Consider the following 24,159-nt stretch of genomic DNA (forward strand, 5'->3'; position numbering starts at 1 on the left):
TCAAGGCAGATGAGCACAAAGTGGGAAGTCAGGCCCCGAATTTCACAGCCAAGTGCTGGCCCACCTCTAAAGTCAGTTCAGCTCTCCCTGACTCCTGAGAAAGGTGTATCAGCTGACCACCTCTCTCCTCTTCTCCAGCCAAGCCCCTCAAGAAGGCCTCATCGTGTTTTTGTCTGGGTAGCCAGGGCCAGGAGTGAGTTGCACAGATTCTGGCTCGCTGGAGCAGTGGCCCCCAGCCAGGCCCAGTATGAAGCTCTTCGGAGGTTCCCTGGCATTTTAGTTCAGTGTTACAAGGTCCAAAACCTCAGGTGCCCAGAAGACCTGGCACGCTGGCACTCTGGGCTGCAGACCCCACAGTAAAGGCCAGAAGAATATTTATGGGTGAAGCAGGAGACTGCTCAGAGCCAAGGGGATTTGTGAGCCCATTGAAGCCAACCTTACCAAGCATCCTATGTGCGTAAAGCACACGCTTGGGCCCCAGGGAGAGGAATGTCCTGGGCCCCAGATCACTGTCTCCTACTCCCCAGCACCCCCAACAGCTCTGATCGGGCCAGACTTGGGCTTCTTCAGGGGAGCCAGTCCAGAGCCTAGCCTCAGGAGGACCCCTGAGAACAGAAAGAGTCCTTCAGATTATCCTTTCACTTGGGAAGATGACCCATGTGGGTGGTGTCTGAGCTTGCCCATCAGGGGACCCCAGGCTACTTAGGGACCAACTCTATCACTCCCCTTAGGGGTACCGTGAATTGCTGGGAGGGCATCTGGAGTCCAGACCTCCCAGAGAAGGAGCTGAGGGTGTGATATGGCTGTCCCTTCTGCAGCCTCACCTTCTGGGGGCAGGAGGTGGCCCTGAAGACCAAGCCATCAGTGACCTAAAGGTGCCCACGCTGGCCAGCAATGACAAGCCTGGGACATTCGGAATGTGCCAGCATCCAGATGCAGCCATAGAAGGACACCCTGGCACCCCCACCTGCTCAGCTTTATCAAGGGCACACTTAAGTTGTTTCGTTTTGTTTTGTTTTTAAGATTTTATTTATTTATTTGACAGAGAGAGAGACAGTGAGAGAAGGAACACAAGCAGGGGGAATGGGAGAGGGAGAAGCAGGCTTCCTGCCGACAAGGGAGCCCAATGCAGGGGCTAGATCCCAGGACCTGGGGATTATGACCTGAGCCCCATGCTGCAGACGCTTAATAACTGAGCCCCCCAGGCGCCGCAGGGACACACTTTAAAGAGCCAGTATCGGGACGCCTGGGTGGCTCAGTTGGTTAAGCAGCTGCCTTCGGCTCAGGTCATGATCCCAGCGTCCTGGGATCGAGTCCCACATCGGGCTCCTTGCTCATCAGGGAGCCTGCTTCTCCCTCTGCCTCTGCCTGCCATTCTGTCTGCCTGTGCTCGCTCTCTCTCCCTCTCTCTCTCTCTGACAAATAAATAAATAAAATAAAATAAAAAATAAATTAAAAAAAAAATAAAGAGCCAGTATGCTCTCTAGGATGGAGACCACACCTACCCCCTCAGTTCCTGAACAGAGCATAGCCTGGGTGGGCGTGGGGAGGGCGGTAGAGAAGGCTTCTGGGGTATCCTAGAGTGGGAATAGGGGGGCAGGAAAGGACTCTAGGCCTCCAGCCAGAACTGCTCTCTTCTCTGGGAGCAGGGTAGTGTGTAACAGGCCCTGGGGAGCCCAACCACAGGCCGCCAGTCTCCCTACGTGCAGCTCCTCCATTCAGAGGGTCTCCATTGATCTGGAGATTTCGCCAGCTGGTCAGTTCTCCATCCCACTTTTTCTTGTGGCTTCCCTCCCCCACCTCTTCAGGCCATCCATCATCTGCCCCCCTGTCTGGATCAGCAGGAAGGGGCAGCGACTTAAAGGAGCCAGACCCAAGCCTCGGTGCACCATCAGCCTTCCCATAGGTGCCAAAGTCTCCCTGTGCCCTGGCACCTTTACGCCAGGCCCGGCTGTGTGTGCTGCCTCTGCCAAGCTTCAGAGGGAGGCAGCTGGCCCTCCAAGGACAGGTGGATCTTAGAGTTCAGAGCTCCCACCTCCCCACCATAGAGCCACCTTAGGTCCCATTCACACTGCTCTCAGTCCCGCACCTCTCAGAAGCTCAGGTGGTCCCTGAGATATGAGCTGATAAGTGTCATGATGGAATAAAGGCTCACAATTTCCATTCGCTTTCCCACCATCTTATTTAAGCCACGTGGCAACCCCAGGAGGTCGACAGATATGACTCAGCCTACTTCACAGATGGGAAAACTGAGACTCAGAGAAGCGAAACGACTTGTCCAAGGTAGCACAAGCAAGTGCTAGAGCCGGTTTTCTTCCCTTTCTGCGACACTGCCTCTTGGAAGTTCTTGAATCACAAAGGGTGCCTGGCGCACCCACCAGGCAGGGTGCGTGCGTGGCTGAATCCCACGTGGCCACTTAGGAGCCTTGTGACCTTGAGCACGTCATCAAGTCTCCAGTCTGGTCTTCAGCGTCCTCATCTGTAAAATACAATAACATGCACTGTTTTGAAAGGAACCAAGGAGAATGTGGAATGCTTTGGATTCTAGGAAGCCCTGTGTCCAGGCGAGGGGCCATCGTCCCCACAGCTGCAGCTGGTATTCACACCCAGGTGCTGAGATGATATGATACAGTGTGACAAAGCAGCCCCAGAGGCTGATCATGACTTCCAAACCCAAAGTTGCCGTCTCTCCCTCATGACTCCCTTTGTGAAAAGAACGGAGAGGACCAGGCATATGGCTGAGAGGAGAGGCATGGCAGAAAGCTACATGGAGTGGAGAAGGTTTCAGGTCATGGGTGATTTAAACATGGTGACAGGCATTCCTGGGAGCTGAAAGAGGGCGAGCCCAGCCGGGACCACGGGAGGGAAGAAAGGCGGGTGTACAGAGGGAGAGCTCTAAGGCCACCTGCCAAGGAAGGGGACACAAGATAGTACAGTCTTTTGCAGGCACCTACTAATGAAAGCCCCAAGTCCATGAAAAGTGCCCCTTAGACGTTTATGGTTGTTTTTTTTTTAAGATTTTATTTACTTATTTATTTGACAGAGAGAGAGATCACAAGCAGGCAGAGAGGCAGGCAGAGAGAGAGGGGGAAGCAGGCTCCCTGCTGAGCAGAGAGCCCAACATGGGGCTCGATCCCAGGACCCTGAGACCATGACTTGAGCCGAAGACAGACGCTTACCCTCTGAGCCACCCAGGCGCCCCCAGACGTTTATGGTTAACCCAGGTACTGGCTGTCTTGTCTTCTAGTACTGATGCCACCTCCACTGAGACCACCATGCCTATGTCTTTTGCTCCTGCACTTCTGTGTCCACTGGGCACCAGAAACTCCTAAGGTACTGTCTCTTTTCTATCTCAAACCCAACTGTAAGAAATGCCCAGAGGTGCAGCCAGTGCTCCAAGTGAAAGACGGGTGCTGAAAGACAGGACCAAGAGATAGATACCCAAGCACAGCTCCACCATGGTCCATGTGAACGGCACCCCTGGACTTGTGTGGTGCACAGCCCTGTGGTACTGTATGGTAGCCACGTAGATATTATACAGTCCTCAGAGCACCCCATCTCTCTGACAGCTTGTGCTTTATTCCTCAACCAAGTTTGTCATGCTCATCTGAGCCCGCTAGCATTGTTCATTGCCCAACCTGTACAACCATCCACAGAGACGCTGCAATGCTGTCTCATTCCTTGATGGTGAGGTTTCTTCCAGGAAACTCCTCTGTCTCTCATGCGAGAGGATCCACCCTACCAGTTCTCCAGACACGTCTGAACTCCGTCTGTGAGTCCAGTCTACATTTAAATTAAGATTTTGTAACTCATATTTCCAATATTCCCTCTTGTTGAAGTCATTCCCACTGCCTTTCTGTCCTTGGCAATTGCCTTAAAACAAAGGACTGTAGAGCTCATTGGAACATTAAAGGTCTCCTAATGCAGCTCTCTCACTTTGCAGATAAAAAAAAAAAAATTGGGGCTCAGAGAGGGGGAGTGACTTGCCTAGAATCCCACAGCCAGTTAGTGGCAGAGCAGGGATCTGGGCTCCTAGTTCAGTGCTCTGTGTGATATACCATACTGTCGCCATCATGGACATTCAAGGTTAAGAGCACAGAGCAGAGATGCCCCAAGCCCAGACACCTCTATACTCTGTACTGCTGCCCCCTTTGGGGAATCAAAGACTTTTTTTTTTTTTTTTTTTTAAAGGAGGCAGCTCCCTTTGTCTATTGGGAAGCAGGACCATGTGCTGAGCCAGCCAAGCCAGAAAGCAGGAGCCGGAAATCACAAGTTGGCTGTCAGGATCTGACAAAGCCTGAAGGTCCAAATGCCTGCAGGGAGGTAGGTGGCCCAGTCTCCGCCTCAGATTCAGGCTGGGCTTGGCTGCTCCGTTCTGCCCAGCTGGCACTGCAGGTCCCAGACACTGGATGCCTGGCTCGGAAAGCCAGTTCTTACTTCCTTCAGGCTCCTCTCCAGCCTCCCAGGTCCACGAAAGCCTGCTGAGTGCTCCGTGTCCCTGGTTCTATGCCCAGCCAGCGCAACTTGGCGGGTCATGCTCCCCCCCTTCTAACCTCCTCCAGCACCACCTCCCTTCCCCAGACCCAGCCAGCTTCCCACTCCGTCTCAGCTAACAGTCCTTGAGGATTTTTCTCACTGGTCCTCTGGCATAACCCCAGGTTTGAACTAACCAGCCCCCCAGGCACCCAGCAGCACTGGAACCGGGCTTTGGTGACCACTCTGCTGTCCACAGACTGTCATTTCTTGAGGCTTTTCCTTCCTTTGTGACAGGGCAACGTGGTCTTATCCCAACCGCTCTCCCAGAGTTCCCCAGGGAACCCCCCCCCCATCCTGCTGGAACCTCCAGTCCCTTGCCTGGTCACCATCTCAGTTTGTTCCTTCTTCTGTCCACACCTTCCCGTCTGGCCAGGTCGAACCATCTGCCTCTCCCTGCTCCCTCTCCTCCCCACCAATCCTTCAGCTGCCCTTGCCCCATAACGGCTCATGGAGCGAGTTGTTCCTCTCTGCAGGAGGAAGCAGGAAACTGGGAGCCCAGAACCGGCTGCCACCCTGCTGAGGAAAGCTGCTGCTGGGGATTAGGGTCAAGGATAACAAAGGCAAAGAAGAGGGGACATAGTTATCGGAGGAAAATAGAAAGAGAATAGGACTGCATAGCATTCCTTTCTGTATGGATCAGTGAGGTAACCAGCAGAAAATGAACAGCCTCTGTCTAAGCTGCCCTTAATTAACCTGGGCCTCTGGCTCATACCCCTGGGCATTTGCTCAGGGACTTGCAGGGGTGACATTGGGGGAGTGAAGACAGCTTTGCTCAGAGATCCTAGACTAGAGCATTCAGGAATCCCCGCCCCTTGGTCCCTCCCCTGGGCACCTAAAAGACTGAAAATGTCTCCCTGTGGGCATCACAGGACTCGCCATCAGCCTTGCGTTCCTTTGCATTAAGCACAACTGTAAACAATTTCTAATAAAATGTAAATACATCTGAAAGGGATTCAAAATTAACCTGGCCTCAGTTTCCTTAAGTGGAAGATAAGCACTCAGGCGAGATGGTAGCCAAGGCGCCTTCTGGCTCCAATGTTCTGCTCCCTGAAAGGTCACAGGAGAGGGGTTTTTCAGCTCCCGGGGAACCCCGAGGGCCCTGCTGTGGAGGAGTGGGGCTGAGCCGCCCAGATGGGCACAGGAAGACAGGTGGGCTCCAACAGGGGAAGACCGCCAGCCCGCATTCTAGGCAGAGCCCGGCGCTGTCTGCGCCTTCCGGGCCCTTGCGCCTGGCTGCGGGGTTTCCGGGCTGCAAGGGTGGTGGGGGGCAGCCCCCACCAGCCGGTCCCTCCAAACCCCGGTCGGGGCCCTTCCCCCCTCCCGCCTCCCTTCCCGCAGTCTGCAGTCGGGACCCTGCCTCTCGCCCATCCTCACTTTGCATTTTTAAAGAGGCCTCTGCTGGGAGAGGGGGGACGACCCGAAAGGCGGGGCCTGGGATTCCTGGAGTCAGTTGGGGGAATGCTTCTGGATGGGGAGTCTCGCGGTTCCAGAAACCATGACACATCGGGGGACCCCCGTAGTTTCCCCCACTGGACTCTGCAGTCCAGAGGGAGAGGTAGCCAGCTCCCGCAGAGGTCTCTGCGTCCCTTCCGCCCCCTTCTCCTCAGCCTCCTCCTCCCACCAACCATCCGCTGGCTGCGGGGCAGGGGCTCCACAGCTGTGTTTTGATCCTACTAGTGGGCACCGCTCGCCAGCCAGGCCGGACCACCGGGTGCCCCTTCCCAGCAAGGAGCCTGTGCCTGCCTTGGGGTCCCAGCTGCCAGGCCATGAGTGGGTGCAGAGGCTCAGATGAAGGGGGGAGACCTCCCCTGTGGCTTCTGCTCTCTGGCTCTGCCTCAAGCCAGGGGCCTTCTAGTCCATGAAACAGCCTACTTCTAAGCTCTCCCATTTCTGGGCATAAAAGGGCCAGACAGTGCTGCTCTGCCCAGCTGGGCAGAGTCCCCTCAGGAGAAGCTATATAGCCAGCTCCAAAAGGCTTTGATGTGGCTCTCCTCCTCTCTCCTTGACTATATTTTTCTTTCCTCTCAAAGTCCTATCTCTCCTTCCCAACCAGGCCCTCCTGCTTCCACAAAGCCCAAGTTCAGCTCCCAAAGGTAGGGGGCTCTGCTTCTCTCTGCTTCTGTTCCTTTGCTTATAAAATGGGGACATCTCACCCTGTCTGCCTCAGCTTGGTTGGAAGTACAGCGAGACTGTGGGTAAGATGGGAGCTCTGGATGGGCCCGGCACTGCCCTAGTGCCCTGTGGTTATTCCCTCCCTTAGTCTTCACAGCAAACCTCTGAGACGCATATCATTAGTATCTCCATTTTACAGATGTGCACACAGATGCTTGGAACAGGTACGCAAAGACACGCAGAGAGCAAGTAGCAGAGGCAGATGACCTTGAACCCAGGTCATCAGGCCACAGTTTGTGTGCTTCGCCGACTACCTCAAACACCCTTGAAGCCGCTTATAAATATGGAAAGGCTGTACAGACTCAAGAACAGTATTGTCATCCCAACTACTATAGTCTCTTCAGGCACACCTTCATGCCACCCTCCCCCTCCCCTGCTCCGTCTAAAAGCAGAAGGCTGCCAGGGTGCAGGGCTTAGAATTACTTAATCCCAGCTCTGGGACTCTGGTTCCACACCAGATCCTCTGGAACCTGGTGCTCCCCCACCCACAGCCCTTCCTGAACTCACCAGCTACCTCTGGCCCAGGCATCCAGGAGCTGGTGTCAAAAAGAGGGCTGTAACATGAGAGAGAGGCCAGGAAGAGAGGGGCAAGCCTGGCCAGGGCCAGGAGATGGATGGGGCCTGCTCCTTGCTGGCCAGTCGGCATTGGACTGGCCTGGGAGCTGAGGATGGGAGCAGGGCAGTGATGTGCAGCTGCTCGCCAGGGGAAGCCAGACTGATGCCTAATCAGATCACATGCCCCTGCCCCAAAACCCCCTCCCATCCCTCTACCTCCCTCTGTCACTCACTGACCTCCCCACTTGCTTCCCAGCCCCGCCCTCCCTGAGGTCTCCAGCTGCCCCAGCTGATTTTATAAATGGCCCTTGCAGGAGGTGGGCACCTTGGCTAATTGAATCAGTGCCTAGGAGGCAGGAGGCAGGAGGCTGGTTAGCATCACGGCTGAAAGGTGGTGGCAGCAACAGCTTGAGTGCAGCCATTAGGGAGGAGTCTAAGTGAGCAGAGAGGCCCAGGCAATCTGGACCTCAGTGTATCCCGAGGTGTCAAGGTGGGAACTCACCAGCGAGCCCTGGATGCCCCCACTGGGAGCCCAGAGTAGACTTACAGGGTAGACCACAGGCCAAAACACACACACAGGCGCGCGCACACGCACACACACACCCCACTCATGCTCTTGAAAAAAGAAAATCCAAAGGAGGGCAAGAGTGGGAAGAGAAACAAGAAGAATGATATTGTGTGCTTGTGGGCACACCCATGCTCTTAGGTGACTCTGTGTACACATCTCTATGCTGGGCACAGCTCGTGGTACCATTCTTCCCTGCCCCATGTCATCTCTGCATAATGATTAGCCAATAAAAGCAGTTTCTAAGGGTCCCGGTCACAGCAGAGCATCTCGTGGTATCAACAGCAGCCAGGTAGCAGACCTGGAGCCCCAAGGAGCTTTCCAGTAGCACTGCCACTTGGTCTTACGTTGCCCTGTCCCCTCAAGACCAGTCTGTTTCCTTCCCTATGACAGCGGGGCTGGCACAGAAACACTTCAAGGGAGGCTTTCCCCCGTGTTTCTGTTTGAGATGGATCCCTAAGGCTCACCCAGTCACTAATCCATTCAGTCAACGTCTCCTGCATAGCCCCTCTGCATGTGGGCTCTATGAGGACAGGGGATGGGTCCGTGTTGCTCCCGCAGCTACCCAGCTCTTGGTGAGGCCGGGATGTGGCATGGACTAAGGGGCACTCATCCTAGGCGACACCGCGGTTGTGGCTGGCGCAGGCGTTCTCTGTAGGATGACCCATCCACCTGGTCATGTTTTCTGAGAGGGACACTGATGGCACTGATGAAGTTCCAGAACCTAAGTGAGGTTCGGTGGGCTGAGGTCCGGAGCTGATGACCAAGAAAGAATTCTTGAGACCTCTTTGGTGCAAAATGGTGGTTTATTAAAGCACGGGGACAGGACCGGTGGCCAGGAAGAGCTGCTGCCCCGGTTGTGAGGGTGACAGGTTAAGTACCCTGCGGTTGGGGGAAGGGGAGGGGAAGGAAGGTTTCAACGGAGTTTTCATATGCTAAAGAGGGCCTACAAGGTGCCAGGAGACCACTGTTGTCTCTTAGCAAGCCATTAACATCAAGATAGTTGGAAGATTCCTGTCTTGCAGGATTGTGATCTCTGCAAGTTAACTATTTGTTTCTTATGGCGGTCAGGGATGCCTGAGGAATGTCACACACATTACCAAGGGGAACAGGTGGAGAGGGGGTGCAAGGAGCCAGCTTTTGCTTTGTCTTCAGCCAGCCTCCTGCTCCCTCCCTCATCAGCACCATCATTGTCCTTAGAAGCTGCCCCAAGGACTTTCATTACCCCTCCCAACTTCCCCAAATGCTCCACTTCCCCTGCCCTCCGCCTGCACACCACCTTTCCCTAGGGCCCCGTCTACCACTTCCCTTTAGAGCAAAGAACAGAAGAACTCAGAAGTCCCTGGATCTCTGCAAAGGGGAAAGCGGGGAGAAGGGGGCAGTTTTCAGCTTAGGGTCCCACACCGCTGGGAGGCAGGGTCCGCAGGGCTCCGGGTGGGATTTGAGCATCGGAAGAGGCAAGCTCGGACATGCCAAGTCTTCAGGTTAGCCTCCATTCTTTTAGCAAAGGCGTAAGTTCCCTCCTTCAGGACCAACCCCCCACACCTGGCCGCAGCTAAGCCCCCAGTGGCCTTTTCCACAGGTGAACACTGCCCCCTGCCGGGACCAGCTGGGACGGCCACCTCAAGTGCTGCCCGAGGAAATCCGAAATGGGGCATTCTTGCTGAGGAGTCCTCAACTCCTGTGGGGCTGGGGAGGGGAATGACTGAAGCCCTTAGAGGCCTTGGCCTCCCTGCCCCCAGTGTATTCTGAGGCTGGGACTGGATGGTGGCAACAGGGACAGCCCTTGGCACAGACAAAAGGGGCAGGGGCTCTGTCTCTAGCCTGCTCACCCACCTGCCTCAACTTCCCATAACAAGGGGCAAAGACATGGTTTGAGATAAAATGTCCATCATAACACATGGGAGAGGCTCTGTCTCATTTCCCTCCTGAGCTCTGGAACCATTTTCCGGCTGTATTTAGGACTCTTCTAACTGGATACAATAAAGCCATCTTAACTTCTACATGTCAAAAACCAAGCTCACCTTCTTCCCCAAACCTGGATCTTTCCAGAAATTCCATTTCTCAGTGTTCCATACCCAATATGACTCCAAGATCTGCAGACCTATCTCAACATCTTTGGAGTCCATTCTTTTCTGAATTTCTCCTTCCATTGCAGCCTCAAACCATTCCTAACCCCATTCCCATTTTCCATGGGGCTGGTGGGGTTATTGCCCTAATGCACAGGTCTTCTGGGACTCTCTGCTCAAAAGCCTCATCATTCCTCCTTCCCCTCTAATCCCTCCTTCCACAACATGTTTGGAACCTGCCTTCCCAACTAGATGGCTGCATGTCCCCTCCTCTCTGAAAGTGGAACTCTTTCCTGAGCACATCCATACCTCCACTCATGCTCACTTTTCTGCACACAATGCTCTCTTCACACATTCCTTTAGTCTTCATCAAATTCCTTCCCACCCTTGGAGATCCACCTTCCTGGTGAAGTCTTTCTGCATATGTCTTTTGGTGAATAGCTGTCTCCTCTGGCCCCAGGATCCTGACTCCCATCTTGTGGCACTAATGACCCCCTCTTGTATTGGGTACCTGTGTCCTTGTCCTGGCCCCCCTGGGCTGTTGGCATCTTGAGGCCAGGGCACTCTAGAGCCTGAAAATGCTCCATAATATTGGCTGAATTGGCTGGTAGCAGAAGTGTATTGACATGGCATGGTACAGTACTGACATTGACTAAAAGCAGGCTTTGATGAGAGGGGAGGCTGCGGGGCCTAGCGGCTGACCTGTAGGGAAGTAGAACATGGGGAGTCTATAGAGAATGACAAAGCAGGAAGGGTTCTCGGAACCTACATGGTAGACAAAGAAGGCAAGTCTTAGGAAGGCAAGGGACCCATCGGGACCACACAGCTCCATAGTCCCACTTCTAGTGCATAAGGGCCTCAGGAAGTGCCAACTCTTTCCCATCCCCCAAGACAGCTCTTCGAATATATGCCCTGCTTCCCCACTATTTTCCTGGTATTGACCCCAAGCTAGCAAAGGGTTAGAGATGCTTAAACATCTTTTCCAAGGTGCCCTGACTTTCACAGACCTGCTACTCTGCGGACAAATGCTTAGGACCCAGCCTAGGCTCAGAGAAGATTTTGCTGCTGGGACAGGAGGTAACAATGGTGGCCTTCCCCAGGAGGGCTGTGGCTGTCCCATCCTCACCCCACAGCACTGATGCCACACAAAAATATTCCAGAAATGTTTAATGCCACAGAGGAGTCCAAAACCTACGGAAAGCTACAAGCCGTCCTCCCGAGCACCTAGAGCCAGGGCTACCCGCAGCAGGCAGGGGCTTGCACAAGCCAAGGAACCAGGGCGATTTGCTGACATCCTTTTGTCCTCTGCCCTAAATGCCCAAGGTTCCTTTAGGCCAGGGAAAGAAAGAAGAGGAAGTGGAAAGGGGTAGGCGGAGGGTGCGTCCCTTTTAGGCACTCTTCCTGCACTGGGATGGTGACTCATGCAGCAGGCCCTGGGAGGGACAAGCCCTCAGACCGGACCAAGGCAGGCCGAACCCAGGGTTCCGGAAGGAACAGAAGGAAGTTCCTGGAATGCAGCAACCAGGAGGAGTAACCAGCAGAAACTGGAAGGGAGGCCTGACACCAGCCTCCCCCTCCTCCTCACCGGCCTCTGACCCCACCCCCAGTGGGGACTGGTAGTCTTCAGCACCTACAGGCTTCAGCACCCGTATTTGATAGTCCATGCCTTCTCCTCCCCCATCACTTTGGGCCTTTCTTAAGTATGACGTTGTCATACTCAGTTCCCTGTGGCCAGCCAGCGGCAGAGAGGTCCTGCCCTCGCTGGAGGCCGCCGCGGTCCCTGTCAGCTGTGGCCTGCCTCCTCCAGGCCTCTCCCTGGGGCTCCTGTGGGCTGTCATACAGGGACAGGGCAGCCACTCCTTCAGGCTCATCGTATATGTGGTCGGGTCGTGGGGGTGGGTGCTCCTCAATGCTGTCATACAGGGGGTCTGCAGGGGCGTGGGGAGGGACCGCCAAGACGCCCCTCAAGCTCTTCCCCAGGTTACGGGCCACTGCATCAAAGGGCACGGCGTATTCCCCCTCCGGGCCCCGCGGCCGGGCAGAGGGCACCGGAGTGGAGGGCGAGGGAGGTGGCAGGGAGTCATGGGGCCGGGAGTAGGGGCTTTCTGGCCGCGGCAGCACTGCAGGGACTGTGGCTGGCTGGGATTGTGGCCCAGGATGCGCGCTGTTCTTCTGGGCAGAAATGGCTTCCTCCAGGGCCGAGAAAATCTCGTTGCCTTGCCGGGTTTCGAACTCAAAGTTGCCCTCTCCAGAGATGCAGCGCCGGCCTGCCTCGAAGGAAAAGGTTACCTGGGTGGAGGGAAAAGAGAGATTATTAGCCAGGCCACAGGGTGGGGTCGCTTCCCCTAGACCCAGCTCCCAGGCACAAACCCATCACCTCCAGCTTCCCTCCACAGGAACTGGGGGAGCTTCTCCCCAAGATGGTTCTCCTCCCTCGGGGGTTTTTTCCTTAATTAGCAAAGCCCTCAGGGGCCTGAGTGGCTCAATCATTAAGCCTTCGGCTCAGGTCATTCAGGTCATGATCCCAGGGTCCTGGGATTGAGCCCTGCCTGGCATCAGGCTCCCTTCTCTGTGGGAAGCCTACTTCTCCCTCTCCCACTCCCCCTGCTTATGTTTCCTCTCTCGCTGTCTCTCTCGGTGTCAAATAAATAAATAAAATCTAAAAAAAAAAAAAAAAAGGCAAAGTCCTCACTCTTACCCTTCCTTCTTCTTCCCATACATCCAAGTACGGAGCTTAGCATATATATTCAACCTTAATAATGTTAGCCACCCTTGACCCCTCTGACCGCTACCTCTTCCTGTGGCCCAGTCCTTCCAAGCCCCTCCTCTCTCCCACCCTGCACTCCCCCTCACCCCTGCTGTTTTTCTTCTGCTGGCTTATCTCTCTGTCTTTCCTTCCTCTTCCCGTTCTCCTTGGTGGGCCCCTCTGCCCTCTCCCTGAGGATCAATCTCTTCTCTCACAGCTCTTTTCTTTGAACCTGCCCTGTGGCAGCTCCTGCTCACCTTGTCTCGCCCAAAGCGCCTCAGAAACCTGTAGGGCCACTCATACAGCTTGCTGCCCAGCTCATGGCCACCCCACAGCTCCAGGGCTGTCTCCCCAGCCCGGAGGGTATAGGATCCTCGGAGCCGGCACCTCTCACTGGCTTCTGTGGGTCTCATGGTCACAAGAAACTCCTTGCGGGGGGCTACTGGGGAGGAAAGGGAAAAGGTGGTTAATGGGAAAGAGCTGGCCTGCCTCAGCTCTGCCTTGCTTTAAATGAGTGTGCCAGAAGTCTCCAGAAAAAGTGTTAGCCATGTGCCCATGACCCCACACCCCGCATCTTGAAGGCTGAGCTGCCCTAGGACAGGTCATACTCCCCAAAATGTCAGATACCTCCACCCCCTACCCTAGTCGGCATCAGGCCCTAGCCACACGCACCCCGACCTCATGCCCACATCCTTCCTGCCCCTGTTGCCAGAGCCACAGCCTCTCCTTCTCCCTCTAATCTCCTGCCTGACCCAGCCACCTCCCCAAGTCCTCCTGTCCCGGCTGCAGGTGCAGCCAACTCTACCCTCCCAGCTCTTGGCCTGCCCATTGCTGATGCCAACCAGCGCCCTCTGGGAGGTGGGGCTCGAATGTCACCCTGTGTCCATCTACTCCCCCTGACACACCCAACCCAGTGGGCTAGACATCACAAAATGGGACTGCCTTGTCAGCAGAAAGCTCCCTTGCCACAGGACACCTTAAATCCACAGAAACAAAACCATTCTCTTCCCAGACACTGGAAGACAGAGTCCAAGAGCAGTACCTTCACTGAATCCCCCTCCCCCACCAGCCTGGCCTTCTCCTGGCTGCAGGGCCCCGGGCAAGAGGGAATGAGCTCAGGGCGGGCCAGGCTCCCCCACCCCAGGCCTCTCCCGGAAGCGATGCAGAGAGGCTGATAAGGGGGCTGGCCAGGGCTGGCCGGGGCTGGGGACAACCACAGGGCAGGAAGACTCAGAGGTAGCTGCCACAGCCCCACCCCACCATAGCCCTGGGGAGGCTGGAGAGGAGACAGGCCCTCACCTGCGGTCGCGCTGCTGTACAGTTCATTCTCCTCCATGCGGGGCCGGCTGCCCTTCCCCGTGGGCCCCAGCAGCTCCTTCCTCTGGCCCTGAGGAAGACGCCAGGCTCTCACTGCTGGCACCCACTCCCAGCCCCACCTCCAGCCCAGGCCTTCCTCCAGAGCACACTCTGCCTACTGACCCTTTGCGCATTCTGGACTGGGGTCCCCCACCCCCACAAGGAACTGCCCCCAGCATCCTGACCTTGGCTTTTCTAACATCTGCCCACAGCAGGTACCAAGAGCCCCCCCCCCCCCAATACACATGCCATGCCCCCTTGTCCTTTCTGCACCCGTGGATGGCTCACAGGGAAAGCCAAGAGGCAGATGGCCTGGATCCAGTCACTGCGCTCTGAGGCGGGGGCTGCTAGCTGATACTGGCGCTCCTTGGTCTCCAGGAAGAAGGCGCTGGTGTCCCGGGGGCTGCTGGCCTCCCCGCCGGCCTCAGCCACACGTAGGCAGTCACTGAGGCGGATCACCCTCCTGGCGGCCTCTCCCCGGCGTGGCTTCTCTGGGCCCTCCTGGAGCTCCAGCCGGGCCAGGGCGCAGTCTGACTCTCCATACAGCACAGCCCCAAACCGGCGCCATTTCTGAATCCAGGTGCGTGGCAGGTGGGGTACCGAGAGGGAGCCACCCAGAAACGGAGAGATGGTAACCAAAGGGGAGAGGAGGAGGCATGGGAGAGGTCATGGGGCAGCATTCAGGGACAGGGAGAGGGGCAAAGATCACAGGTGACCTAAGGGCTCAGAGAGAATAACAGGAACCTTAGCAAGGAGAAATCTTTGGAGATTTGCCCCCCACAGCAAAGGAAGAGGCAGTGACAGCAGGTGGAATGCCAAAGGCAGAAGGGCACAGTAGTGAGCCCCTGGAAGCGGGCCCAGCCAAGATCCAAGTCGAAGGGCAAAAATCCTATGAGTCCTTGAAGCCCGGAGGAGGGATGAGAGGGCAGCAGGAGGGCCCTGACCAGAGACCATGGTTCTTGCTCTATGTGAGGACCTACAGAAGGCCCCAGGCCAGGAACTTCAGTCCACCCTCTTGAACCTTCCTGCTTCATCCCTTGACAGGCTGGGTCATGAGAGGGAGACAGAGAAGCCCTGGTGTGAATCAGCTGAGGGAAGGAGGACTTCCTCATTTAAGGAGGCCAAAGAAGGAAAAAGAGGCTGGCCACAGAGACCCCAGCTCAAGCTTGCCACCAGCCAAACTCACCCCACTGGAGCAGGAAAGGGAAAAGGAACCTCCTCTCTAACCCCGAATTATCCCCTCCATGGCTGCTTTCCTTCCCTTCCCTTGCCAAGCATCCCTGTGAGAAGTTACTACAGAGCCAAAGAGGCAAGAAATGGAGTCAGAGTCCTCCTTTACTCCCCTCCCCGCTGGCGAACACCACAACCGTCAGGGCAAACTGCACAGTTTGGGACCTGGTTGGGGAAGCAAGCAACTGCTAAGGAGAGACTCCCCCTAAGCCCGAGCTCTGGGTCTAACATGGTGGGTGGCACCGTGCCTACCTTCCCATAAGGGTTTGGAAATGTTCGGGGGCTCCTCCTTCTCCCCAGGAATTGCTAGCTGCCCCCCAGCCCCTCCGCCCTGTCCCAGTGTCGTCTTGCTCTTACCTTTCCGAAAGTCTGCTGCTGTAGAAGGTACAGGAAGCCCTGTTTCACGGCTACTTCTTCCATCCTCCCACCATGCCGGCACCCCAGCCCTTCAGCTCGCTCCCTCCACTCCCGCCCTCTTTTTCCCCTCCTTGCCGTGTGTTCCCCCTTCTCTTAAGTTCATTTCCTCTCTGCCTAGAGTTTTCTGCGCTGTTCTCGTCTGCTTGATGACGACAAACCGATAGGCCCTGTGGTTTCTTGCTCTGTGTGTGTGTGTGTGTGTGTGTGTGTGTGTGTGTGTGTGTGTGTGTTTGACGAGTGAGTTTCATGCACAAGCTTCCTGCATTTTCATTGAGTAAGAAAATTTCTGAAAAGCTAATTTTCCAGTTTTTCAGCCAGCAACAACTCAGGTACAGAAGCTGGTGGAGGACTCAGCAAACAAGGAATGGCTGACCTAGAGCCACAGAGAGACCCAGAACCAAATTCAACAGTAAAACCAATAGCAGAAGGCCCTCATACTCCAGCAGGATGCTCAGCATGGCCCAGCAGGAAGAGAACTTAGAAATCAACCAAACTAAGTCCCCAATTCAAAAATGGAGACTGGGTAGACTGGGTAATTCAACAATGAGTAGATTGGGAGCGCCTGGGTGGCTCAGTCAGTTAAGGGTCCGACTCTTGATTTCGGCTCAGGTCATGATCTCGGGGTCTTTGGATGGAGCCCCAGGGTCATGGTCATCAGGCTCCACACTCAGCAGGGAGCTTGTCCCTCTTCCTGTACCCCTCCGCCTACTGGCCCTCTCTCTCTCTCTAAATAAGTAAATAAATGTTTTTAAAAATAAAATAAAATAAAAATGAGTAGACTGAGGCTCAGGAATATCTGAGGGATATGTTCAAGGTCACCAAACTGGAACCAGGTCTCTCAGCTCAGTAAGAGCTAAGCCATACATACACATACCCAGCATACTGGAGACATCAGACAAAGCTCACCACTTTCACACACAGCTGCAACTCTGGTTCATTCCGAGAGGAGCACTCCCTGCCCCAGACAACTGCACACACGTACAGCACTTCTTGGAATTCTAGAAACATGGACATCCCCACACTGAAACGTGCTATATTCCCAGAGCACATCCAAACAATAGGGAGTTCACCTTCTTTCCAGCCTTTGCAAGCATTATAAAGGCACTAGAGTTTCATCTGGGGATTATTTTTTTAAGTTGCAATAGCAACCTCTTATATTAAAAAAAAAAAAGAATCAAAAAAGAATTCATAGTTGCCAAAAGTGCTCCTTTGTTACTGGAGCTTCTAAGCACACACTGTCACCAGCCAGACTATCTATCCCTGGAAGACGGGAATGCCAATATGAACCCACCTGTTTGCAACCCTCCTGAGGTCACAGGGCTGGTATGGAGAGGAGAAAGTACCAGAGCTTCTGGTTTTTAACTCAATGGTCTTTTTATTGCTGGTCCCTAAGCACAATCCAGACTTCATGCAAGAAGATACATTGCTTTGGGGAAATCTAAGGTCCCCAGAAAATATTTAACTTAGCGCCAGATGGTTTAGAGAAGCAATCTGGTGGAGGAATGGTGCAGAAATGTGGGGGAACCAGAGAATTAGACAAGCACTCTTGGGGTAACCCCATAATGGGTGCTTATATAACCAAGCCATTTCCTCTACCACAGGGGTTTGTTTGCCTTGGGAAGGAGAGCAGAGCAGTATGCTGCTCAGGCCATCTGCTGTATATGCCGTGTGTTTTACCAAAACAGCTTTAAAAGATGACTGTTATGAGCTCTGGGAGGAGAGGGCTGAGTCACGTAAAGCTCATGGCACTCAGCTCTGCTGCCTGGATTTGAACAGGTTGATCCAGAGATCAAGGGAAAACCAAGGATGCTGGTGGGTAAAAAGCTCCCTGGGAAGTGGTTAGGAGTATGGGAATGGGGCAGGGTCTGCTCTGTCTCTTTAGTCCTTTGGCCATCAGCATCTCCTTATGGAGTGAGAAGAAGAGAGCTTTACGGTCATCCTGGAGACTGCCAGAATGGTGCCTTTCCAACATTACTGTGCAGTTCCTGTTAAAACTGCAGATTCTGAATCAGCAGGTCTGGAGTGAGACCAGAGAGGCTGATAGTGCTGGCGGGTGGACCAGACCTCCGTTGGAGAAGCAGAAAAATAGAAGATATCCCCCCACCCCCACGCATTACTCTTATCCCCTTTCCCTAAGGCAAATTGGACACATCCCACTCAGAACCACAGGGGGGCACCCAAGTTTACCAGATTACTTGAAAGCTACATCTACCCAGAGGCCTGGGCCCCAGGTATTCCAGACAACCACGTGCTATCCCTTGCCTCTGGTAGCTGGGTAAATTCTGTGCCTGCTGTCCGCAGATGGAACAGCAGGAACGTGTACCATGAATGACACACTTTAAGGGCCGCCCACTTTCCCTAGCTGACCTCGTGGGATCCCCACAGTGGAAGTACAAACTCCAGTACCTTCTGTCCAGCCACAGGTGAACCCTGTGAGCAGAGACCCAGAAGACATAGCTGCAAGACACAGCAGAGGGGCAGAAAGTGAGAAGCCCTCGGGTTACCCATGTGCTGATGATGAGAAGAGAAAGCATCGCATCCTAAAGGGAAGAGTCCCAGTGGGTTTATACTGAGGCACAAGTGGGGTTTGGAAAGCTCTTTGGTTTCTCTTTGCTTTTATTGGAAAGGAAGGGACCTGGGACACCTCACCTGTGCTTCAGCTTCAGGGGGTCCTCTCATTTACACTGATTTCTCTCAACCAGAGTTAAGGACCATGCACTTCAGAGAACACAGTCTTGGAACTTTTTGTTGTTATTCTCACCAGTGATTAGCAACTAAACTTAACACAAAAGGGCTTGTGAGCTTGTCTTTGGGGGCCATGAAGGAAGGAGCAGAGACTGTGTCTGATTCCTTGGGCAGGTCTGGCGATTAGGTGACCTCCAAGTGACAGATGGGGGGCAGCTACCCTAGGGGTAGTGCTGGGCACACAACAGAAAAGAAGTATATAATGGGCATGTAGCTGGCATGGACCTGAGAAGGAAACTGAGGAAAGAGATATGTAACCTGGGGTCATGACAGATCCTCCCCTGCTTCCCCCCCAGCCCAGTGGCTCCTGGCTGTGGAGGAGGGAGCACAGCAGTCTCTTGAGTTTTCCTCCTAGTCTCACCCTTTCTCCATTAAGTTATTGCACTTCTCTTAGTACAAGGAAGGAGAGCTGGAAACTCACTGAGAAGAAGGGCTTATAATAGAATGTAATAATTATGTTACTTAACATTGACATAACATTTCAAATGCTGTATGTTCTCGTAGGAACCCACACACATGCCATAGAGTGAGACAGAGATATAAATAAGTTAACCAACTCAGAAATTATTTATTGAGCATGTACTCGGTACAGGGGTACCAGGGACACAGCATAAACAAGACAGAAAGTGGTTACTTTCTGATTGGAGACCCTGACAATGAAAAGAGTATGCAAGTAAACAGCTTTGGACAGTGACCCATGCTGAGAGCACGGTGGGGATAGGGTCAGAGAACGCTCTCATAGAGTGGTGAGAAAAGCCTCTGAGGAGATAATAACTGAACTAAGAAGTCAATGACGCAGGGAACTAGCTACTTAACGATCTGGAAAAACGTACCAGGCAGAAGTGACACCGAATGCAAAGACCCTGAGACAAAAAAAACTGCAAATGTGAGGAGTTGGAAGGAGGCCAGAATGACCAGCGTGTTGTTAACAAGACGGAACATGGTGGAGATAAGGTCAGATTTTGTGGCTTCTTGGGCCACAGCAAGGATTTGGAATGTATTCTAAATGCACCCGAAGGCCACTTAAGGATTTTTAAGCAGGGGTGCAATGATCTAATTTATGATTTTAAAATATTCTGCAGCTATATGGAAAACAGATGATCACAGGATAAGACAGGAAGCAGGGAAACTAGTTAGGAAAACTAGTTAGGGAAACTACCAGACCCCCACCCCGCAAATGTGATGTAGCTTGACCAGGGTGTTAACTAGCAGTAGAAATGAAGAGAAGTGGCCAGATTCGTGTATGTATTAAATACAGATTAAATGGGGCTTGCAAGTGGATTGCATATAAGGGACTGCTGAGATGCTAGGAATCAAGATAACTCTTGGATTTTTAGCTGAGCAACTAGGTAAAAGGTGGTACTGTTTACTGATAAAGGGAGGATGGAGGGAGAACCAAGTGTGAGGAGAAGGATTGGTGGGGGTGTAGACCGCGGCCTGGACCAGAGAGCTGTTACTCCCACCCAATCAGGCAAAAAAGGAATTGGAAGACTACCACTGCAATTGTGACTCCAAGACTATACCACTGCAGCTGCTATGCCCAGGTCAGGAAGCCCCTGACCCACCATCCCTGCTCAGTACATTCAGGGAACTTATGATTGAACACTGGAAGGTTGTTGGGAAAACAAAACACCGCACAACACAACATTCCAGGGGTTCGGTTTGCCAGAAGCAACAGTCAAAAGCTTCTGTTTCACTTCTGCCTCCAAAAATCTCCTCCCAGGGGCCCCTGGGTGGCTCAGTGGGTTAAGCCGCTGTCTTCGGCTCAGGTCATGATCTCAGAGTCCTGGGATGGAGCCCCGCGTCGGGGCTCTCTGCTCAGCAGGGAGCCTGCTTCCTCCTCTCTCTCTGCCTGCCTCTCTGCCTGCTTGTGATCTGTCAAGTAAATAAATAAAATCTTTAAAAAAAAAAAAAATCTCCTCCCAGTAAACCTAATTGGCAGAGGCAATCTTGCATACAGAACCCTAGCTGCAAGGAAGTGTGGGTAATGTAGTTTTTAGGTGTCCTACCTCTGCAAACCAGAAGGAAACGCTAGGAGGACCCAGGTTGAAAACGAATGCTGAACACCAGTCCACTCTATCCACAACAGGAAATGATTCACTACCCCCTTCATTTCCACTGCAGGTGGTAGCCCCCAGTCAATATAAACTTCAAACAACCAGTAATCTCAGAATCCAGCAAAAATTTAATCTCGGGGCCCTGACTGGAAGCAAGAGGGAAATCCAATGGAAAACAAAAACCAGCATTATCGAACACCGATAATTACTAGTGGAAAAGATGGGAACTGGCCTCAGCGGGCAGGGACTGACCTGATCTGACCCAGGGGGTTGACTATCCCAGTCAGACTGAGCCCAGGGGTCCTAAAGCCCCTTTATCTCACCCCACCACCACCACTTTTCCCAGCAACTGACCCCTCTCAGGAGGCAGCCTATTATTAAGATATTATCTAGATTATTAAGATAATAATCTATTTGTGAAGATTGGAACTGTGCCTTCTGAGTGTTTCCATTGTCACCACTATTTGGCGGCTCTTCCCATGAATGTTTCTGGAGGAGAAAAGAACAGACATGAAAACAGGAAGATCACTATTCGGGTTGCTGGTAAAACTCAGGATCAGAGAGCAATGGCCCTTATCCCCTGGAGCAGAAAGCTAGAAAGACAAAAATAAATTCGGTTGAAGTCGGCCGTTCACTTGAAAGTAAAGAATAATGCAGACATCCTAAGGGGGGGGGTACCGGATGCTGGCGCAGGGAAGACCCCTCGGGGGTGTGATGTAATAGCAGTGGCACGGTGGGGATGCGAGGGGCATCCAGGGGCAAATCGAAAAGAGCACACTCGGGAAGAGAGGAATCCACCAGGTGCTGGGTTCTGGGCGGGCACAGGTCCCGGCCCCCCTCCCGGAGCCCTCACCAAGCCGACAAGCAGCAAGCAGCCCCAACTCCCGCTCCAGCGCCCGCCCGCCCGCCGGAGCCAGCGCGGCCCCTTTAAAAACCATGTAAACAAAGCTTTGTTCCCCCTGCTCCCCCTCCCTTCGCGCTCCCCCGGCCCGCTCCTTCTTCCCACCCCCCGCGTCTCCGGGCCGCTGACGTTGCCCGCGCCTTTACGCCGTCCCAACGGCGCTGCGCATTCTCCAACCGCGGCCCCGACCGCCGGGGCCTGCGCAGCCGAGCTGCGCTACGCCGCGAGCGTAGCGCGACGAGCCCCCAGCGCGCAGGCGCAGCGGCGACGGCGGCGGCGGCGGCAGCGGCCCCGGCCGAGGTGCGCGCTGGGGGGGAGGGGGGGCCGGAGAGGAGCATGAATGGAGCAAAATGGCGGATCATGTGCAGGTGAGAGGAGCCGCGGGGGGGAGGCGGCGGCCGCGGAGAGTGGGGAGTGGGGGGAGCGCGCGGCTCAAAGGGCTCGAGCCGGCTCGGGGCTCGCCAGGCCCGCGCCACCGCCACTCGGGGCTCCGGAGCCGCCGCCCGTCCCGGAGCTCCGGGGCCTTTCCCGCCTCCCGGGCCGGGGGCCTCCTCCATCCCCTCCCACCCGGTCCCACGCCTCTCGCGCGGGGCTGGAGGTGCAGGAATCCGTGCCCCGGCGCGCACAGCTTATATCGCTTATCAGTCACTGTCTTTCCGCTGGAAGGAGGCCTTCCGCAAGTCCTCTTGTCCCCCAAGACGGGGAAGGGAGGGAGACCCCCTTGTCGGCTCTGTCCTGAGGGGTCTTCCCCATTACACCCTCCAGCTCTACACAAATAACAAAAAGAAAACCTCACACTGGTAAACCTCGCTCTCCCGAGTATTTCCCGCCGCCTTCCTCTTCACGCCCCCGAATACAAGAGGACCCCCCCCCCCCAACTAGCCTCCTCCCCCCTCCCACGGATGCGCCCTTCACTCCCACACTCCCAATCACACAGCCTATGGGGCCGAGCTCCCCAGTCCTCCAAAATGGGTGCTCAGGCCTGGGCCCGCCCTCCCTCCTGTCCCCCTATCCACAGTGAAGGAGTTGAGTGCCCACACCTCCTGTGAAACGCGGGGTGGAGGGGGGTGTGTCTGAAATGAGAGATTCAGTGTTGGGTGCGGACGTCGCTCTGGAGGGTCTTGATCCTGCTCAGGAGCTGCCCCAGGCGTTCTTTGGGCCCAAGCCACTTTTCTTCAAAGACATGGCACGGGCCCTACGAAGGGACAGCCCACACCAGACCTAGTAGTAGCTGAAGGAGTGCAGGGTTATTTCTTGCAAACTCGATAAAGTTTTCCCTCCCTGTGCTCTAGACGGATTATTTTTATGACAGTGATATTAATCTGTTGTCAGAAGCTTTCAGATTTTCTATGTAACTGCACAGATTTTGTATTGTGGGAAGTATAGAGAGCGTAAGAAGTGTCACCTTATTTTGCATACTATATAGTATCATTTCTCAAGTAAAAAAAATGATCTTATTCCTGATATGTGTACAAGAAGCTAGAGTGTTGTGACTTCTGTCAGTTGTTTAATTGGGAAAGAAGGCACTAATTTTCAGACCCAGAGATCAGTGGAGTATATCTTTGGAGTATGAGGGACAAGTTATCAGGACAGAATTATAAAAAATTTAACTGCAGGTGGAAGACCCCAAGATTTGTGTTTTAAAGCCAGTATCATGGCCTAATTCAGAAATAGCAGTAAAACTTGATACAAGGTGATACTAGTAGTAATAGTGTAGCACCTTGAGTTTTATAGCAGCCATTTCTAAGAAACATGAAGGATTTTATGTGATTAGAAAAAAATTCTTCCATCCTCAAAGAGTAAGTAGATAAGAATTATTTCTCTTTTTAAAGGCAAACCAAAGCGCAAAATGATACGAAATTTACAGAAGATAAAACTAAGGGGACCAAAAGCATTTTGACTCTGGGTCTAGTCTTTTCTACTGGGGAAAAAATAGCATCCATGAGCATTCCAAAATATGGTTTGAATGGATAATCTTTCTGACTGATGGTTTGGAAAGCAAAGGATGTCCGTTTACCTTTCTGAATATACATTTGTTCTGTGTCCTGTAAGGACTGTCTCTGAATGTGGTCTCTCCCATACCTTGAACCCAAAAGGGTGTCATTTCTCACAAGAGAAAAGTCAAGCCTCATCAAAGTAATTAATCTTTGTAGCACTTTTGGGTCAAAGGAGGGTCTACTGTATTTTTAATAAGGTGATATTTTTCTCCCACCTACCCAAGAGTAAAAATCTACCAAAGTTAGGAATTTACTAACTTTTTGAAAAAAGAGGAGTATGGCAGCCAGTGTTTTATCTTACTTTTAAGAGCTGTAGTGTGTTCTTTGAATTAGCAGCCTTTATTGCAAGAGAGTGAATTTGTGAGGGAATTTTTTTCTCTTTAGATAGAATGGGGCACGTTGCTTTTCTTTGTTAGACCACTAAATTAGTTTTAGTATTTGAAACTTACAGATTTTTCCCTGGTGCTTCACTGTAACAGAAAAGCTTCCCAAGACGATGCTCTCTCCCCAGTATGGAATGAGTAAATAAAAGGATTAAAGACAAATCTGAAGTCGGTTGAGGGGTGATACTTTTCTCATAATACTACTGGAACATGAAGTTTAAAAAGGAGTCTGTTAACAGATTCGAGACAGTGATTATTTGAAAGTTTCATATGTATTACTAAACAGTTGAGTCATTTTTGTGTCTAGTACTTTTCTGAACCACCAGGGTGAGCAGTTTTGTTTTTGTTTTTTGTTTTTGGTTTTTGTTTTTTTTTTTTTACTGACACTAAGCGAGTGTCATATGATTCTCGGTCTGAAGTACTGAACATT

At 53.2% G+C, this 24,159-nt stretch overlaps 1 protein-coding gene across 2 annotated transcripts; it reads right to left on the reverse strand.

Moving 5' to 3' along the window:
- Positions 1 to 11,033: 11,033 nt before the first annotated feature.
- Positions 11,034 to 15,810, reverse strand: DOK2 (docking protein 2). 2 transcript variants are annotated; one of them, XM_047717286.1, is made up of 5 exons: positions 15,587 to 15,810; positions 14,288 to 14,569; positions 13,943 to 14,030; positions 12,901 to 13,082; positions 11,034 to 12,186 (listed from the first exon to the last, which is right to left on the reverse strand). In XM_047717286.1, the coding sequence occupies exons 1-5, from the start codon at positions 15,647 to 15,649 to the stop codon at positions 11,578 to 11,580; spliced, it is 1,224 nt and encodes a 407-aa protein (XP_047573242.1). In that variant the 5' UTR covers positions 15,650 to 15,810; the 3' UTR covers positions 11,034 to 11,577. The 2 variants fall into 2 exon arrangements, with proteins under 2 accessions (XP_047573242.1, XP_047573241.1); XM_047717285.1 differs by having other exon boundaries at positions 12,901 to 13,085; positions 15,587 to 15,808.
- Between the last annotated feature and the right edge of the window lie 8,349 nt (positions 15,811 to 24,159).

This window comes from Lutra lutra, chromosome 2 (genome assembly GCF_902655055.1).
Source record: "Lutra lutra chromosome 2, mLutLut1.2, whole genome shotgun sequence".
NCBI classification, from domain to species: Eukaryota; Metazoa; Chordata; class Mammalia; order Carnivora; family Mustelidae; genus Lutra; species Lutra lutra.

Bases quoted from the DNA above. Each gene is read 5' to 3' on its own strand.
- DOK2 (XM_047717285.1), bottom strand. From the start codon at position 15,649: ATGGAAGAAGTAGCCGTGAAACAGGGCTTCCTGTACCTTCTACAGCAG. The intron at 13,086-13,942 runs GTGAGGGCCTGT...TTTCCTCCCCAG, and splicing joins GTACAGCAGCGCGACCGCAG to TAGCCCCCCGCAAGGAGTTT. The intron at 12,187-12,900 runs GTGAGCAGGAGC...CCCTCCACCCAG, and splicing joins GGCGCTTTGGGCGAGACAAG to GTAACCTTTTCCTTCGAGGC.